General features: G+C 42.4%; 1 protein-coding gene across 1 annotated transcript in view; it reads left to right on the top strand.

The window, feature by feature from the left end:
• Nucleotides 1–17,966, top strand: part of LOC112948279 (A-kinase anchor protein 13-like) — a 71,716-nt gene that overhangs the window by 42,422 nt on the left and 11,328 nt on the right. The window contains exons 5-6 of the mRNA XM_026040521.1: nt 5,292–5,475; nt 16,858–17,035. Coding sequence (XP_025896306.1) covers nt 5,292–5,475; nt 16,858–17,035 — 362 coding nt within the window. The remainder of the gene's footprint in view (nt 1–5,291; nt 5,476–16,857; nt 17,036–17,966) is intronic.

Here is a 17,966-nt window from a genome sequence, read left to right as displayed (position 1 = left end):
TTATGTCTTATTTGACAAAGGTCTTCATTCTTGTCATTGCTCAGGATTAAAGATAGGATATCTCTACATAAGCAAATTGTTAAAAACACTTMCTTTCAGGTGCAGGTTGGAAATACCTCTAAAATTATTTAAAATTGCTAGAAGGCATTTGCAAACATTCATACATACTTTTTCATATATAACCAATTGAACTGTTATCGTTGGAGCAGAGAAGATCATTCAGATCTCCAGTAGTTCCACTAATCTGAATCTGTTTCACACTAGAGTTTCTTTACATTTCTTCCTTAGTTATCTCTTTTGCTATCATATCATTAAATTGAAAAGAAATAAAATCAATATTTCTTTCCATGCTGTAACCCCGTGCACTTTCAAAAACCCAATATGTTCATTTGCAGTATTTTATTTGCTTTCTTTCCATTGATCTTGAACAACAAAAGATTTTACTGTGTAAAAAGAAACTGTTCTAAAATTAAATGCACTAAATGACATTAACTAATCCAGACCATGYAGGTATTGGTTAATATCGCTCAAAATCAAATATTTATCAATTTGCTCTGCAGCAACATCAAAGACCSAATCATCTGTGTTCACAAACCCCTAATCTTTCACCCCAAATCAATCGGAAAGCAAAGTGGATCCGTTTGCACCTCAACAAGCTTTGAATCAACTCTCAGTGCCGAGTTTAGCACTGGAATCTGCTTTTGGAGGAGGGGGACTTTGATGATGAGCTTTTGTTTTAGCAGGTGGTAGAGTTGAGCCAGGAATGGCCTGGGTTAGTGCCAGGCTGACACTGGTGCTCCAGGGGCAGAAAACAGGGGCTTGACCACCTTCATTCCTGATTGGAAGGCTTGCTTGGAAACCAGAATCATCTATTTCAAGCTGTTGATCAGCTTAATGTTCTATTTAGCTTTTCTGACCATCTTTTATGCAGAAAAGCCCAACTCCATCTCCCCATTTTTCTTATTTGCCCTAAACCCACCTGCTGTATAAAATACTTGAGGAGCAGCTTTGCTGTCTCTAGAAGACCTCCAAGAAGGCTCTTTCACAGCAGACCAAAAAGGCTTGCAGCAGTTCTACATTAAGTACCTATTTACCCACTGATAGAAAATATTTTATGAAAAAAAGTTAAGCTGCTGCTGTGCCAGTTTTGCAGGCCAGGACTTTGAGATAATAAAATATCTTCCGGATCCTGCTCAATGTCTCGCCAGCAGAACAGAGGATGACAGCACACAAGTTTCTTGATATTTTTGAGCTCCTTGGCCTCCAGCCTCTCTTGCCAAGGCAGACAGAAGATTCGCACCCAGCTAGATCAACGGGATAGAAGAAGAGAGCGTGGACAAAACTCCCGTGAGAGCTGCGCTGCTTGGGTGGCAGGGAGCAGGTTGCAGGGCAGGGGCAGGACAGCTCGTTCCTGCACAGTTAATGGCAGGCGATTTGCATTCYAGATAACGAGGGTGGCTGAACCCTCCCGGGCTGGGCTGACCTCCTCCCTGCAGGGCTGCAGTGCTCCCTGCTTTACGTGTCCTAAGGCAGCCGTGTCCTAAGAGGAAGGCGATTCTCCTACCCCAGCTACCCCTCTGCAGTGATTCCTTAGCGTGTCTTGCCCTTAACTATCTATTAATCTTTATGAACTCAAATGGCATCCAATATTTATTTCAGAACACATCTAATTAAGCAGTCCTCCTGTTAGCATGGTGTTCCAAGCACAGCTTTATTTTCAGCTGCCTTATAATCATATCCATCTTAATTATTGCAAGTGCATTGTAACTTTCTACATAACGTCGTCGTTACTGCTCTCAAAAGTAGGAGTTTTTCCTGTTTGCAGTGGCACTTTAAAAGGCTCTTTCTTAAACTGGACAGTTCACACTTTTATACTTTTTTACACTTTTAATGTAGAAATAAAAAAGTAATATATATTCTCTGAGATTATTAGAAAAACAAATACGCAGCTGTGCTTTTTCTGTTTTAAATACTAAATTGAATAATAGCTAGAAACCTAGAATAGAGCATTTGGAAGTATTGGTAAGGGTTGTGTTTTTCGTGTTCCACTGAGTTTGAGGCTCAGGTATGAAAAACTGTAATAATTGCTGGTATGTTTTCATTGGATTTCATATCCATTTCACTTTGCTCCTCACCTTTCATCTCTGCCTAGTGATAAAGTACTGCACGAAATGCATCAACATGATCTTCTCTGTGACAACAGCAGCATGAAGTCTGAGTGCGTTGGCCTCACTACAGTCCTAGATAAGATGAAAAACCCATTTTCATACCCAAGTTTAATGCCTTCTGCAGTTGCACRTGGAAACAGGAACCAGAAAATGCTTATTTTTGTTCAGGCAGTCTTTTCAAAATCTACTGCTCAGTAGGAGAATCTGTGGCTGAGAAGTCACTGTTGTTGCGAGAGAGTTTCTGTTCCCTTTGATACTARGAGGAGTGGGGACATCAAGATCTTGCAAAGTGCTTTGAAAAAAAAAAAAAAAGAAATCTTATTTAGAAGATTAAAATAGAATTACCAACCAGAATTTCATCAACTGTACTGGTAACTCCAAACACCATTTCTTTTCCTTGACTTTTCTTTAGCACTGTTGCCTCTCATAGAGCCTTTGGGGATTTCAGAGTTCAGTGAAGGCTTCTGCTTCTTCCTCGCTGTGTTTCTCGAGGGCTGGTCTAAGCACTGAAACCTTCCAGCACAAGAAAGGGGAACAAGACTTGTAAGCTAAATTTGCTGGTAGATTTCAAAATTGTGAAGTGTATGTGACTTAGAGGCAGAAAAAACACTACAGAAAGACTAATGGTAAGTTACTCCCTGTAACGTCTCTTCCTTTACAAGCTATCTCGGGAGATGGAGGATAAAGCGAGATGCTAGGTGTGGCTTACTCTAAATAAAGAGTGATTTTAAAAGTAGTGGCTTTTTCTTCTGTTATTTAATTAGGATTAAAATTGAGTTCTTATTTAGGGTGCAGTTTGTGTGTTCTCAGATTTGTCATACCCAAACATTTATTTCTTTAGTGCTTATTTGTTTTGTGTTAATAGCAGAGTGAGCTTTAATCCTTTACAGTTAGCAAAGTACATATGACATCCTCCATGGAAATTTTGTCCTTAGTTACCCAGACAAACTGTCTGCTCATGTGTCACTGCTGAAAAAAAATTACATAAAATTAATACATCTAAAATCTTATGTTTTGCCAGCTGGATTAGAGTGCCCTGCCATTATGGGATAATAATCATATGTTTCAACTCTTGCCTATTACTAGGAAATGAGAAAGGAACAAAACAACTTTGGCCTTCCCAGTATTGCATGCCTTATATTTCCAAAATTTCCTAGTTATAGGGATCTTTGTATGGACATTCAGAGGACAACCATTTTGAGATGTTTCGTGATGCAGTAATTTACTGTGGAATAAGTGCATCGACAGCAGGAAGACCTGTATCATTTTAATCATTCTAGCTAACTCTGCCAGTTTATTAGTGTGGGTAAAGCAGGGCAGATCTTGTGCTAGTACAAGTCCACTGAGTAAGCTCTTGGGCATGTGTTTTTGCTCTGAAGAAGTCCTACTCGTATCCACACTTGCTAGCTCCTCTTTAGTCTCATCAGTAGTCTTTCCCTTGTGCCTGTCCTTATGGCTTGCTATTTTTCATTACTCCTGCTGTCCAGGACTGAAGGTCCGTTATCAACTACCTTGCTGTCTTGTTTCCTTCTAAAGCGTTGCACTCTACAGCACTTAATTCCCAAATCCTTGCCATTAATGCTCCCACAGGCTGAGAAAAGGTCTCTGAGTGAGCTCAGCTATATCCTTCTTCTCTAATCAGCTGGAACCTCCATTCAGACATGCTCATGCATTCAGGACAGCGTGGTTTTGCTTTACACTAATCAGGAGGAGACTGGGGTGGAAGGATTGGTTTGTAGCCCAGAGACCTAATTTGGAGTCATATGGAAGAGAGCTGGTGCCAGAAAGCTCTTTGGTTCCTGAATACAGATTAGTTCTGCAGGAACTGATCCAAGAAGCTTGGGAAAAAGTGCATGGCAGGCAGGGGAGAACTCCCCTTTTTGCTTTGTTTTCCACTCAGGTTCTTAATGATGTCCCTTAAGAAAGCAAGTAAGCAAGCAAAGCAATGGAATCCCCAAGCTATATGTTTCAGAAGTGATTTCTCTTGTGGCATACTTCTAGGGAAAAAATTGCTTAATTAAATCTTAGAAGCCCTTATGCACTTGCATTTTAAAATCTACTGCATAGGTTTGGCTGGCAACCAAATTAATAACCCAATAAATCTTTGCTGTAATAGTCAAGATATTATAGAAGCGTTCTCACTGGCATGGTTTACTGAGACCCAATGGGTGTTTTTGTGTTTTGTTTGTTTTTTTTTATTGGTGGTGCCAGTCCAAACTCAAAATCTTTTTTAATCAAAGGAAAAAATATTTATATTTACTTTTTTTTTAACCCAAATGTTTTTGCCCTCTATACAGAACTAATACACTTTGAAAACACTGTATTTCAGCAGTTCACCTGGAGCTCATTTCTGGTTGAAGCTTTTCAGAGCAAAGTTCTAAGGCTGCAGCTTTTAGCATAGGGGTTTATTTTTCTAAGATGAAAGCGTAGCCTCAAGAGTGACTTTTACCATATTAGAAGGCCATGGTTATTAATCATAGAAAGTAGTAGTGGAGATTACTAGTTTATAAAATGCTGCTGCTCAGAGTACTATAGCTACTGTTTAAAGTGGAGGAAAAGCTAAGGCAAAATCAAACAGGGAAGGCAAAATCCTCACTTTTTACCGGCAAGAAAAGCTAAATGGTTCTCCTATATTACTTGCCATTTGTGCTTTAAATGTACCTTTTCCTTCTTCTCTGCCTGTGTGCCTTGGGGTGAATTGCTGTCTCAAAACTGTTCCTAAGTTCTGATCCTGTGTGTAAGGAAGATGTTTGGTCCTACAGACAAACCCACCTGGATGTGCCAGGTCCTGCAACGTTGTAGTTGTGGCCGTCCWAGGAATGGGCTTTTTCACGTTGGTTTCTGTGCTCAGTCTCATCCCACGAGTCCTGAGYACCTCCACTGCTGCCGTGGTGGTTCCCTCTTTGAAGCAGGACTCCCTTCTAGCTGTTAGCAGTCACTTGTCCAGCTTGTGTTTTTCCAGGTGCAGCRTTCGTGTTGCTTGGCTTCTACCTGCAATGGTCAATGCCAGTTGTCACGCCGTGTCCGTGTCCTCCTGGCTTTGTTTCCAGGGCTGGAATGTGGGGAAAGGGCACCCACCTACCCCATAAACTACAACCACCTTTCTCCTTTCCTTCCTCCCAGAGAACACCCCTCGGGAGACGTTGATGCATTTTGCAGCGAGGCTGGGGCTGCTGCGGCTGACGTGGTTCCTGCTCCAGCAGCCGGGAGGAAGAGGAGCCCTCAGCATCCACAACAGCGAGGGGGCGACGCCGGTGAGCTTGGCCTTGGAGAGGGGCTACCTGAAGCTGCACCAGCTTTTGACAGAGTAAGGATGATTTGCTGCTTCCTCCGCTATTTGCCCATTCTGTGGGTCAGTCTTGTCTTTACGTTATCACTGAATAACACCTATGAGCTGAACTCTACCCTTAAAGACATCATTTCGATAATGTTATTTTTACCTTTATTGCTGGAAACAATGGGGCAAGCCCTTAGGCCTTCTGCAAGTGCAGTGGCAATGTTGAATTCTCCTTTTCTGTTTGGCTGCAGTGCTGTTTCCAGCCATCCCTTAAAGCCCAAATGACTCACTGAAATATTGACTAATTAAGGACAAATCTTGTGCAAACATGAGTGAAAAGGCTCTTTCTTGAACGAGTGCAGCTGTTCAAAAGAGAAGAGCTGGCAGGCATTGCGATGGTAGTTGCTACTGGTGCATTCTTATAGAGCACTTTTGGACTTGTTGGTTATGAGAAACCGTGGTTATTTTATTGAAATATGGTACCATACTGTATAGATAACTACCAGTATCTGGTTTAGATGAAAAGTAATATAAATATTTAAAAGCAGGAACTATTCTCTTTTACTAATGGTCATGAGAAGCAGCTAGAACTTACTAATCAGTAGCAACTGTTCACATGCGCRTTTACCGCGGGATTTAATAAGGAATCCTTCAGAAGTTGACAAGTTATTTTTGAATAGCAAATGTTTGGAGAGCAGGCTTTAAAAGCTGARGCTGATAAAGGCAAAGAGCTTAACTAAGTCCTGAGGGGGCTGTTTGTAAAAGAGGAAAGATTTAGTCTGCATTTGTGTTGTTCTCATGCCTATTTCTTGTAGGCCCTACTTAGTAACTCAGTTTTTCTAATTTGAATTTTTAGATAGCTTAGAGTTTATGTTGAACAACCCAACATAGGAKTCTGCTCTTCTGTTCACAATATCATTCAAAATTGTTTCACTTTATAAATTGTAAATCCTTCTGTTTTCTCTAGTATTTTGGTAGGTAAAAATAACATTCTGCTGATATGATTGCATTTAAGTTTCATGTTTCTTATTTAATAATGCCAACCCACATGCAAAGTGCAGGTAAAGGGAGAAGTGTAGCACGGGACAGAAACTAAACCCTGACCTTCTCTGTCCAGGATTAATATTGAGGTCACATAGTGTTAAAACCTTCCTGTCTGAGACTCGCAGCATAACAGAATTTATACACAGCCAGGAGAGTTAAATCGGCCCAAACTGTATAGGTTGCAGTAAATGCTGTTGTCTGAATAGGAGTAAAACTGGTAATTTAGTAGGAAATGGGAAGTAAACAAAAGTATTACAACAGCAGTTCATGTATTTGGTGAGGATTTCACAACCGGCACCAACAATAGGATGGCAGTTCCTTGTCGGTGGAAAATCTGGCACTTGGGTTTCGTGGTATTGCCCCATACTGTTCGCTTTAATGGACACTGCTCATGAAGTCCAAGGAATCTTTCTAATGACCTTCACAGCTCATCTTTGAAAATAAGATTCTGCAGCATCTTTAGTCCCCTTGCCAGCAGGATCCCAGTTCCTGTTCTTCTTGGCATATCCATGAACTATTTAGTTGGAAATTATCRCTGTTTTTCCTGGGTAGAAATATGACAGATCTGACTGCCCTGCCAGCTATCCCAATGGTCCCCAAACCTCAGCATCTGAATAAAACACTGCAGATAGGGATGCTGAGAGAAACTCCTTAGTACTGTGGAGCATCATGACAGGCTCTGGGCCACTGAGCAGCGCTGGCAGCTTGGGACGATGCAGTGGCCACCACGSTAACTTCTCAGTGTCAGTGTGTCCTGCAAGGAGGTGGGCTCTAGGCCTAAAAAAATCCCTGTTGAAAGCAGAAATCCTGAGTTTCAAAATATAGAGATACAGCCAAATTCGACGAAGAGACTATATATCATGTATGTGCTGTCCAAACACAATGGATGCTGTATAATTCTTTTCTGTGCTCTGCTTATGCACGCGCTGTATTCTCCATGCGCACAAATTTGGCACAGAGTTTGTACCACTCAGCAAAATAGCGACCAGCAGCGCATGCTAGTGAGAGCCTGTACAAAGGAGTCATTATTTTTACAAGTAATTAAACTACCCTTCACAAATAAATGAATGCAGTGTGTTTGGTGATGCATTAGCCTCGGGGGGAGTTTATTGTTCACTTACTTGCTAATTTGCAGGACCGTGTATTTTCCAATGATTCTCCTAGTCATCATTGGGAAGGGGTGAAATTCTGCTGTAATTAGGATACAATCATTAAAAAGCAGGCACAAAAACTTCTCCGTTGTTGCAGTTTTGCCTGGGTTCGACTGCAAAGCGGTCTGAGCTGCAGTGTAAATATTTTTTTAAAAAAACCTAATTACACTTGTGAYGTTTCAAATTTCTGTGTATCAGAGGAGCTTTCCATTTTCAGCTGTGTCAGAGTCCTCCATTAAAAGAAAATGCTTTTAAATTTAAATTTTGCAACCTCTGAAACATTCTTTTTTGCAGTATTGAGCTCGTGAACGGGCTTTTGCATCCTCTCTGACAAGAAATATTTCTTTGGAGGCCGAAATGGAGAGCTGCAGTAGAGCACTCCCAGATTGTCCACGCTGCAGAGAGATGCTAGCAGTGTTTATTCTCCAGTTGTAGCATTCCTGAGGGTGCTTGTTGTGTCTTCTAAATTAAAACTGTGCAGTAAACACTGTCTTGCAGTGCAGATGGAATAGGACATTGCRTGAAGGATGGCATGTTTTTAGAAGTATCTATCAGTTTTTTCTCCTTCATTCTTATCTACTCAATAACCATCTAGTTAACAGTTGTTTCTAAATGCACCGATCTGATTTGGAAAAGCTCTGGAAAACAGGTAGGCTGCCCAGCCTGCTCCAGGTTTCTGTAATGCTCGAGTGCGAGAGGAGGGAAATCCAAAGCCAAGGGTCTTGTGCCGAAGCCTGTTGCTTCCTTGTGTTAAATTGGGCAATTTTAGCTATGGGGCGTTGGCAGCGCTCGGCTGCTGCATTTGTTGGAGGAGAGAGGGCTCTGAARCAGCAGCTTAGTTTGTTGAACAGGGGGTACTATGCTCYTTGCAAGTAACTTGGCCTCCGTAACAGCACAGCTGTGTTTTGCAGTAGTTGATGTTTTCAAATGCAGCGCGGGGTAGTAACRTAATCCGCCTGCCAGCTCCATGTTYTGCGACGCCTTGTGAAGCAGGCGAGGAAAATGGCTCCAAGAAAGAGCTGCTGTTCCCGAGTGCAGCGAAGGGGAAGTGCTCCTCTGTAAMCCTTCGGTTTCCCAGCTTTAGAATCTAGTTGTGCTTCTGCAGAGTGAAGTTTGGTCTAATGACCCCAAGCATAATTTGTCTTCCACAAAGCCTCAGGCTTGCAGTCTCGCCACAGCAGAGAGTGATTTGTGCCCCTCGGAAAAGGAAGCGAGGGGAAAGTGAAGTCTGTAAGAAGTGCAATGACTCTTGCATTTTTCCAGTGCTTGCAGCAGACTCTGACTTGTTCCCTCTAATTTTAATTTTGCTTTTGTTGAATTCTCTGCTTGCTTTTTACTCAGGAGCTCTTCTWTGCAGCTCTGGGATTGCTTTTCTTTAAAATACCATGATATCAGCTGGGCAGCTCGGCATGTGAAGCTGTAAGTCAGCATGAGTGTGTATTTCCCGGATTAAATTGACCTAGATTTAATTAACACACACGAGAAATAAGTCAATGGTAACACAAGTGTCGTGTGAACATTTTGCTGTGTGTGATTATCACTTGCTCTTGTTCTGGTCTTACGTAAGTAGTTGATGCTGTAGGTTGCATAGAGCCTCTGAGCTGAGAAGGTTTTTTAGTACCTTTATTTTTATAATCGAGTAAATTTTGCTGTAAATTTTCAGAGCCAGAGCTGCAGGAAGATTTGCCCAGTGTCTGGTTTAGCAAGTCCTTTAAGTACGTGTTGGATTTTAAAGTCTCAGAATAGTCATTTTGAGAAGACTCAAAAAACAGACTGATACTTTAAAAGGGGAGTGCTGTTTAGGTATGTCACTAACAGTGATTCAACAAAATCTTTTTTTTTATTTATTTTTTTCCTGTGATTTACTGAATTTCAAGGTTATGGCTGGGGACAATTGCTGTTTAATGGTTAAAGATGCTGAGGTGCTGCGGGGTTGGGGCAGTCGGGTGCCAACATGACGGAGCAGGGAGAGTTTGCGTTTCCCTCCTTCCACCTACTCACCCACTACGTGCTCCAGCTTTTACTCTTCTACCAGCCTGTTCCCACATCCCTAACAGGGCTCTGGCTTTCATTCCTTGGCTTCCTCTTCTCCTTTGTGTTCTGCATTTCCACCTCCTACATGCAGAAAAGATGCAAGGTCCTATAGCAGAGCCTGCCTTTTCCTCCCGGGAATATCGCTGTTGGAAATCAGAGGTGCTAGAAGATAATGCTCACAAAAGTAGGCCCATGAAAAGGAAAAAGAAGAAATTGGAGCAGATTTGGTAAGATATGAAAAGGAAATGATTTCTCCAGTCCAGCAGTGATCCCAATCCTAAGGTCCAGGTCGGTAAATGGAAGGGATGAAAGAGGGTACAAAGATGTAGATGCCAAATTTTTAGCTATAAACAAAACATCAGGTGACGAAATAGGGTCCCTGGCTGTGCTTCTGTTTTTAAAATGTGATAGACTCTGTCTGTTTTCACTCTGAGTGGGTTTCAGAGATTCGCCTTAAATTTATTTTCTTTACAGGTTGGAAACCTGGACTATGTCAAGTTCTGTATTGGACTTAGAGATCTGTATTCAACAAGTGCATTTTTCTTGTTAGATAAGGCTATGAAGATTAAACTAATGAACAAATTAAGTGCACACAGAGAACCTTTAATAATAGACAGTTATTCCTATGGAATGCATATCATAGAGCTTAGCTAATATATCTTTTGACAGTTTGTAGTAGTCTTTTTTTATGTGTTTGTTTCACCAACAATGGAGCCTGTAACCTGCTTGGAGTTAGGAGCTGCAGACCCTTTCTGGTAGGAAATATATTCTGTTTTGCTAAGATACCTGGACATGTGAGCCTGCCAACAGCTGTTGGAACAACAAGCCACATGTGTGTGGTTTAATATTGTATAGTATATTATATATTGCCAATCARTAGTTGAAGTGTAAAATATTTTGCATCCAGTTGTTAAATATGCAGCCTCGTAGTGAAGTGTAGGTTATGCAACCCTGAACTTGGCTCCGTGTCGTACCCCGCTGCAGTTAGTGTTCGTGTGAAGTACCGTAAGGGGTTAGTCATCAATGCTACATCATCTGAACTTCAATTCTGCAGCATCCAAAGTGTTCAGATTAGTGGTCTGTAAAGTGCTCTTATGTCAGAAACATTTATTTATTGCTTTGCTGGTCTTTCCTAGGGCTCGTGGAACTCCTGGAAACACCTGAAATGAGACTACTCTTTGCTAAATCTTTCTAATGTATGAAAAGCCCGTTTGTTTTAGTCCATTATACCATGTCCTAGTGTCATGTATTTTCTGAGTCTCATATATATTGCATACAGATAATTACAAAAATGAGAGGAAGCAAGGAAATGTTTCTGAACATTAGCATTTTTCAGCAAAAACTGCGAGGTCACTGGTGAMAAGTTGACCAGAAATGTGCAAAGCCTGAATTACCACAATGCTTCTGCAAATAGCACTGCCACCCTGCATTGCCAAATTTCTAAGAAACTTTTTCCGTTTACTTTGCACTGTTCTTGAATGTTCTGTTTAGAAGATAGTAAGGGTACATGCAGTCAAACTGGATACACTGAGTCCTCCTGGGAGTAATAGCATTGCCACAAAATGTTAATTGTGGTTAGTAATTGGCAGTTGTTACCTTTAAAAGTAGCTATTTACTGATAGTACCCATGCAATTTTCCTTGAAGAATGGCAAGATGCTGAATTCCATACACAATCGTGTGATCCGTTTGGGAAAGTGGGATTTTTTTGGAATGCTTGCCTGGAGTCTGGTGGCTGCATTACATCTAGGTGCTGAATTCTCATAGCAAGGGACTGTTGCTACATTTATTATTTAAATTGTCTGGTTTAAGGATGTGTTGCGCAACGGCCACCCAGTCCAGCTTCCTGTCCCAGTAGGCGCTTTTCCTTGTTTATCCTAGAGTACAGACAGTCTTTTCAGCACGGAATTCTAATAACAATAATAAATTTTGAATAGAAATGCAAGATTAACATTTAATTTTGCTTTTATTGGCCTTACAGATGAGAATATCTAAATTATATAATTTTACAAGTTGTCACCAAAACCGTATAATAGTGGCTTTGTTTAAAATAATATGTGTATTTTTTCCCTTTTATCGCATGAATCTAGAGGCCGGTGCTTTCAGACTAAATCAGGGACTATTGTCAGACTTACAGTAAGATCATAAGAGCTGGCAGCGCTGCAGAGCTTGTTTTGTTTGAGCCAAAGTCCGGCTCCGAAATCTAGAGGGGATATCCCCAGGAAATAACACCTTGAGTTCCCACACCGTCGTCTCGACTTGTTTGTGGGATAGCTGGATCAATCTTTCCAACACAAGGTTCCGTTTAACCCGGCATGGCTTTTTCTGGCTGCTGCTTCTGATCTCTTTTCCTACTTTTCCTCTCCCCTCTATTTAAAATCTGTTATCTATATACTGGAAACCAGTCGTGTCAGGAAGACCCACAGAGCCAGATTTCAAACCCATAAACCTGATGCAGTTGCTGAGACTTTTGAAGATGAGCACAGCTTTTGCTCCAGCCTTGTTGTTTTGAGTTTATTTGCTTGTTTCCTTTCTTTTTCATCCTCCCTTTCTTATTTATCTTCCCTCTCTTTAAAATATCTTGCTAGTATCTGCAGGAAGCGCTGGGCCATGCCGTGCATTTGCAGACTTTCCTCTACCTCTTTCCGCCTCTGGTTGTTGGCCCGGTGCCACCCTCGCTGCGCTACCGCAAGAAAGGACGAGGCTGAGCACACAAATGCAGATCCTCCTTTGCCAGAGACGAAACGGCTTCGGCACTTCAAGATTTAAAAAAAATAGCATAGATTATGGTGTTTTATGAGTCAAACGTGTAGTAGCTGGTGGTGAGTTGAGCTGTCTGAGGCGTTCCAGGGCCGGGTAGGTCCTGGCCTCACGGTGCTTTGGAGGTTGCGATGATTTTAGGTGTTTGTTCCTTCTCTTGCTCCGGTTTGGGTTGGCATCCTGCTCCGAGACACGGTCCCACCAGCGCAGGRCAGCTTGGTAAGTTTTGCCTTTCTCCATAGAAACGCTCTCTTTTCCCAAAGCTGGGAATTTCCTTCCCTTCCTTCCCTTTGCTTGCCTGTATCTGATAGAAAATTGGAGCAAATGAGTCAGAGACCGAGGCTGGAGCAGCCGTTGCAGAGCGTTCAGCAGGACACGCTCAGTGCCGCGTGGTCCCRCCGAGGGTGGAGACGTGACCAGGAACGTTGCAATTTATAGACCTCATTGGTCAGCCCGTGCTTTTTTAGCCAAGCAAGGTATTTTCTTCTGCAAAAGTTTGGCTCAGGGATGATACCAAAGAAACTTTTTGTTTGCTGGTGTCTTCTCTGTATTTCTGTGGGAGGCTGTTAAAAAGGGAAGGATGAGAAAGAATTGACCCGGGATGGTGAAATCTTAGAGGACAGATTTCTCTCGTTGCTGGCAATCTCTCTTCACAACTGCAGTTGAGATTTTTGTGCTCAATGGAAATAGACTGTTTGACTTCTAGAATGGTAGAGTTTTTATATACATTTTTGTTAATAATTCTTGAGCAAATATTAGCATTTTTGGTTTTGGCTCCTACTTAACCAGCTTGAACRTGCTCATGTATAAAATTACCGCTACTACAGAAATTGCTCATCTGTACAAAGTGACTTTTTCACAATCAAACAGTACAAAATGTGTATAAAAGCTTTTTATTTCTGGTAGAAAATACTCCTTTATCTTTCAGTAAAACCAAGGGCTTGTGTATGAGATATGCTAGAGAGACATAAAAGGTGAAGCTCGGCATACAAAAACAAATTAGCAAGAGTGTGTTTGCTCATGAAAGTGATTGAAAAACAGAGTTATGAGTGTGCAAACAAGTTAGCACTTGTGAATACCCATTTGTCTTCTCTCCTGCATCCATCCATCCCTGGATGCACTGATATGTGGATGGGATGATTTGCAGGAGCTGGTGGGCTGGAACATCCACTGCCCCATTGCTTAATTATGTGCAACAAAGCTGATGTTGCWTGTGCGTGAACTTGTATATGGAAAGAAATGGGTTTCTTTGCACATGGAAGTGATTATTTGGCCAGTCTGGCTGGTGAGAAGGTGAGGGAGCAGCGGTCAGCATAGACGTTCTCCTGGTGTTGCAGAGGACCGTCCTTGTGTATAATCTGCTTCCAAATTTTGAGGCTTTTGAAGTCATGGAGGTCCTTTAGTCGTGAGTTCTGCAGGCTGCTCTGTGGGTGCCTATCTGGAGAGGCTCATAAGTGGACTTGAAGCTGATGGGAAATGGATGGAGGCTGTTGGAGGCGCTCCATTCTTTAATCATTCTTTAATCTTGGTGCTGTCGTCCTCATGAACTGGTTTGGGTGCTGGCTGCCGCTTTGTGTGCTGCGAGTGGCCCTGAGTGCAGTGATTTCTCATATATGACAGCTGAAAGGAAAATTGCCCTAGACAGAAAAGTCTGTGTTTCCTTGATAAAGGAAGGCCGTTTGTTTAGTCACTTTACACTTGCAGTGGCTCAGTTGACTTCAGTGCCTGCATGATCAGATTTATACAAATTGCCAAAGAAACTGTACACTTCCTTCTGCTTCTCTATGGAAATATTGATTTTGTCTAAATCAAGAGTAATTCTATTGAAGTCAATTGAGTTACGCTATGGTGAATGGGAGAAGACGTCGGTCCGCTTTGTCTGAGTTTGCCTTGTGTGCGCTGCAGTTTTTAACCCAAAATGAGTCACAGGACAGGGAGGGACATCCTGCTAGGGCAGAGTGGTGGCAACCGCTGCCACCGACGTTGTCTGCAGGGTTTTTTTTCCTCTCTGCCAGTTACTCCACCCTGCTCTCCTCTTGCTTTGATCATTGCTACTTTCTGTTCTTTATAAATTGCACAGGTTTGTGGACAGTGTCCCTATGGGTTTCTTTGAGCTGTAGTAGATGCTTGCCCTTTAGAGAGAGTTGCTACTTTTACTGTAAGAAATCAAGGTGGCAAAGATGCCTAAAGCAGTGATTTTGCCTGAGTGCCTGTATATGCTTCCTGTATACATACTTTTTCAAATATCCGTAATCATTTGCATACAATCCCAGCTCCATCCCAGGCCCTTGTAGGGTAATCCGTGGCTGTGCTGCAAAGGGAAACTTCAGGAAGCCTGTTGTGACTCAGGGCTCGTCTTCACAAAGGGAAAGGGCCATGTTCTGGCTCAGGCTCTCTCTCATGGGAACAGTCCTAGTGAAAGAAAGACGAGGGCTTTTGCAATCCTCCTGCTCACAAACAGGTCGGCGTGAACCCCAGGTCCCTTGACTTTACCTCAACATGTATGAAAAGTAGAAACTGCGTCATCTTTCCAAGAGAAACAAACCCTTTTGAGAGCCATTTCTGTCTCTTTCTCAATGCCAGAAGYCTCTCCTGGAGATAGAGGTGCTGCACAAATCAATCTGGCCTTTAATAGGTAAAACAGATTTTTTTTAAAATTATTTTCTGAAGAAATTCTGATTCAAAGTGAAATCTGCAAACCTGAAGTTCTAGATAAACACCTTGATAAGATAAAAGTTTTTTCAACCCCTTTAAATGACAGCAAAGCTTCTGCAAAGCTTGGTGGCACTAACCGCAGGAACAGAATTGCTGCCTGGAGCTGCAAGTTCATGCAACTGCAAGGTTTGACGTTTGAATTAGAGCTGACAGGATAGAAATTTCTATTGAACTGCTGAGTAATTTTTTCATTCTGATCTGCAGCTGCATTCTTTTTCCTTTTCTTTTGATGGGTAAAGAAGAAACCCAGCAATGCTGCTGCAAGAAGCACTGCAGTCTCGCAGTACTGAGAACGTTCTGTGTGAGACAGCCAGTATAAAAGTAGTTTCACAGGAGAGACAAAATGAATTTCAGAAATGACCAAAACTGCTGCTTTTTGACGACTCCTGGGCGTGTGCTCTGTGAAACAAGGTGCTTGAGGGTAGATGGGGCGAGTAGGCTTGAGGGTAAACAGGAGGAGTAGGCCTGAGGGTAAAGGGAGGCTAAAAAGGCAGATTGGGAGTGATAAAATTTTCCAAATCTCATAGATTATTGAAAGTCTTCGAGGTTACAAAGAAATACCCTTTTTTTTACTTCACATTTCTCCAAAACTTTTTCAATATTTTTGTGAAATGTTATTTAAAGGAGGTAGAATTATTGTGGGTTATGCAATCCGAAGGAAACATGATCCTTGTTTAGGATGGCTTCTGCAGCAGTTGAGAGCTGTTACTGTCCCCACTTCATAGCAASGTCATTTCTGTCAATACYGTCCAGATGTGTGTCCTCACGGTCTGTCTAAGCATGGTTTTCCCTGCGAGCAGGGCCCCACCCCAGTGCCTTCACCTCCCTGTTTATTCCTGCTTGTTCTCCTCCCRCTGCTTTTCAGTGTATTTTTCTCRATTCAGCTCTCTCATTCCATCAGTTTATCGAATTCCATCAGTTTGTCTCAGGAAACAAAGCATGTGGGCTCACTCCAGAGTACTGCCATTTAGTTTTTCTTGTTTTAATTATGTTTGAATTGTTTTAGGTGTTTGTAACTTTTGTCTTAAGCAGTATTTTGATATATATATAAGGCACACAAAGTCAAACTGCAAATGATTTTGCTGTGTATTCTACTGAATATCTACTGAGAGGGAATAGGGTGAGGGTAAAGACTGAATAGGACATCTTCAAAACTCACCTGGATGCCACCCTGTGCCACATGCTCTGGGTGTCCCTGCTTGAGCAGAGGGGTTGGACTAGATGATCTCCAGAGGTCCCTTCCAGCCTCAACCATTCTCTGATTCTGTGCAGCCGTTGTTTACGTTGTTGTAAAAGCTGTCATTCCTTCTAGTTTGTTCTTCAGTATTTGCCTCAGGTATCTGCTCTACCACAATAGTTGCTTTGTGATCTTCACCTGCAAGAAACTTAATTTAAAAAACAAATATCTTATTCTTTATCTCTAATCTTTCTTTGTGTTCTTACGGTTTGAGAAAAAAATAAAGGACTTTTCTACCCGAGGCTAAGTCAGACTTGGAAGGACTACGTCAAATGCAGCTTGTTTCTGCCTTTAGCTCTGAATCAAATTCATTCTCGGAGCTKAGCAGCATCCGTGTGTGCATTTGTCTGTCTGGCCCTGGAGCCGGTGCTCTGCTTTGCTTGGGCCATTGATTAGATGAGTGTCCAGAGTGAAGGACCGCGTACGTCCTGCAGTGCAGCACTGCAGATTAACCTGGCTGCGTTTTATTTCAGAGAGGAAGCTAGAGAGCCGGCCTCCTGGAGCACCCTGTCGCACACGGTGCACGCGGGGGACTACTGYGTGAAGCACCACCGGGGGCTTGATGTCTACATGCTGACAGCTGAAACCCGGGCAGGGCGAGAGGGCAGCTTGGAGGATGACATACGGCAGCTTCGGAAGCACATGCACACGGTAAGGAAAAGGAGCGGGTGATTCAACAGGAACATACCCAGCGTGTTTGCTGGCTTTCGGAGCAGCCTGGTGTCTGAAAGGGCTTTCCACTCAGGCGGTCTTTGGGGGTGTATTTACAAATGGGTCTTGATGTTTTATCTGGATGTCATTATCAAATATCCAGGTAGACACATGCCTGTTTGCTTTTTGACTGGGGACAGGGATGAATCTGGGGAAATTGCTTTAGGAAGCAAGTTTTCTCTGTGGGTCTGGCAGCAAAAGTCAAGTGAGCTACGTGCCAGGCTGGTGGGACCTCTCTGTGCTCCCGGCTCCTGCAGGATCCCTGAGAGCAGCTGAGCTGAGAGTTGTCTAGAGGGCACAGAAACCTTCCCTATGGCACAACATTCCTCCGGGGTGGCCAGGAAGTGAAAGATGTGGTATTTAAATACTGCTAGTCCAGGAATTTTATATTCCTTTCTTTAGGAAAGGGGAGATCTATGGTTTTTAGGCAGTAGGTTAGGAACAGGTTTAGAGGAACTGACTGCTCTGGTCTTGCTCTAAACGTGACTACTCCTATCTCAGCAGAAACTGGAGGCTTGAGCAGCAAGCTAGCACTCACCATAAAGTCACCTTACTGCGCTTCTCCTTTCCACAGAACGATGCTTAAAACCGGTCCGTGTGTCAAGCTCGTCTTTTGTTTGCTAGTGCAAGAGCCAGATGGGTGCGATTTGTCTGACAATGAGTTCAAAAAGGGCTATGTTTAGATGCTTTTTTTCTTTCTTTCCAGCACTGTTTCACTTCATGTCTAATCTGATTTGAATTTGGAAAACAGCCCTGTAATTATTTCATTTAGGTTCATTCAAGGTCAGCTAAAAGCCATTTGGCTTCCTCTGGAGAAGGCTCTATTTTTCAGACTCTAGTCAGGATGACTTGGACGCCRGGCTCCCGCCGC

Source organism: Nothoprocta perdicaria, unplaced genomic scaffold (genome assembly GCF_003342845.1).
Source record: "Nothoprocta perdicaria isolate Ctin4 unplaced genomic scaffold, notPer1 scaffold_26, whole genome shotgun sequence".
In the NCBI taxonomy this organism is placed as follows: Eukaryota; Metazoa; Chordata; class Aves; order Tinamiformes; family Tinamidae; genus Nothoprocta; species Nothoprocta perdicaria.
This window is presented reverse-complemented; position numbering and strand designations above follow the sequence as displayed.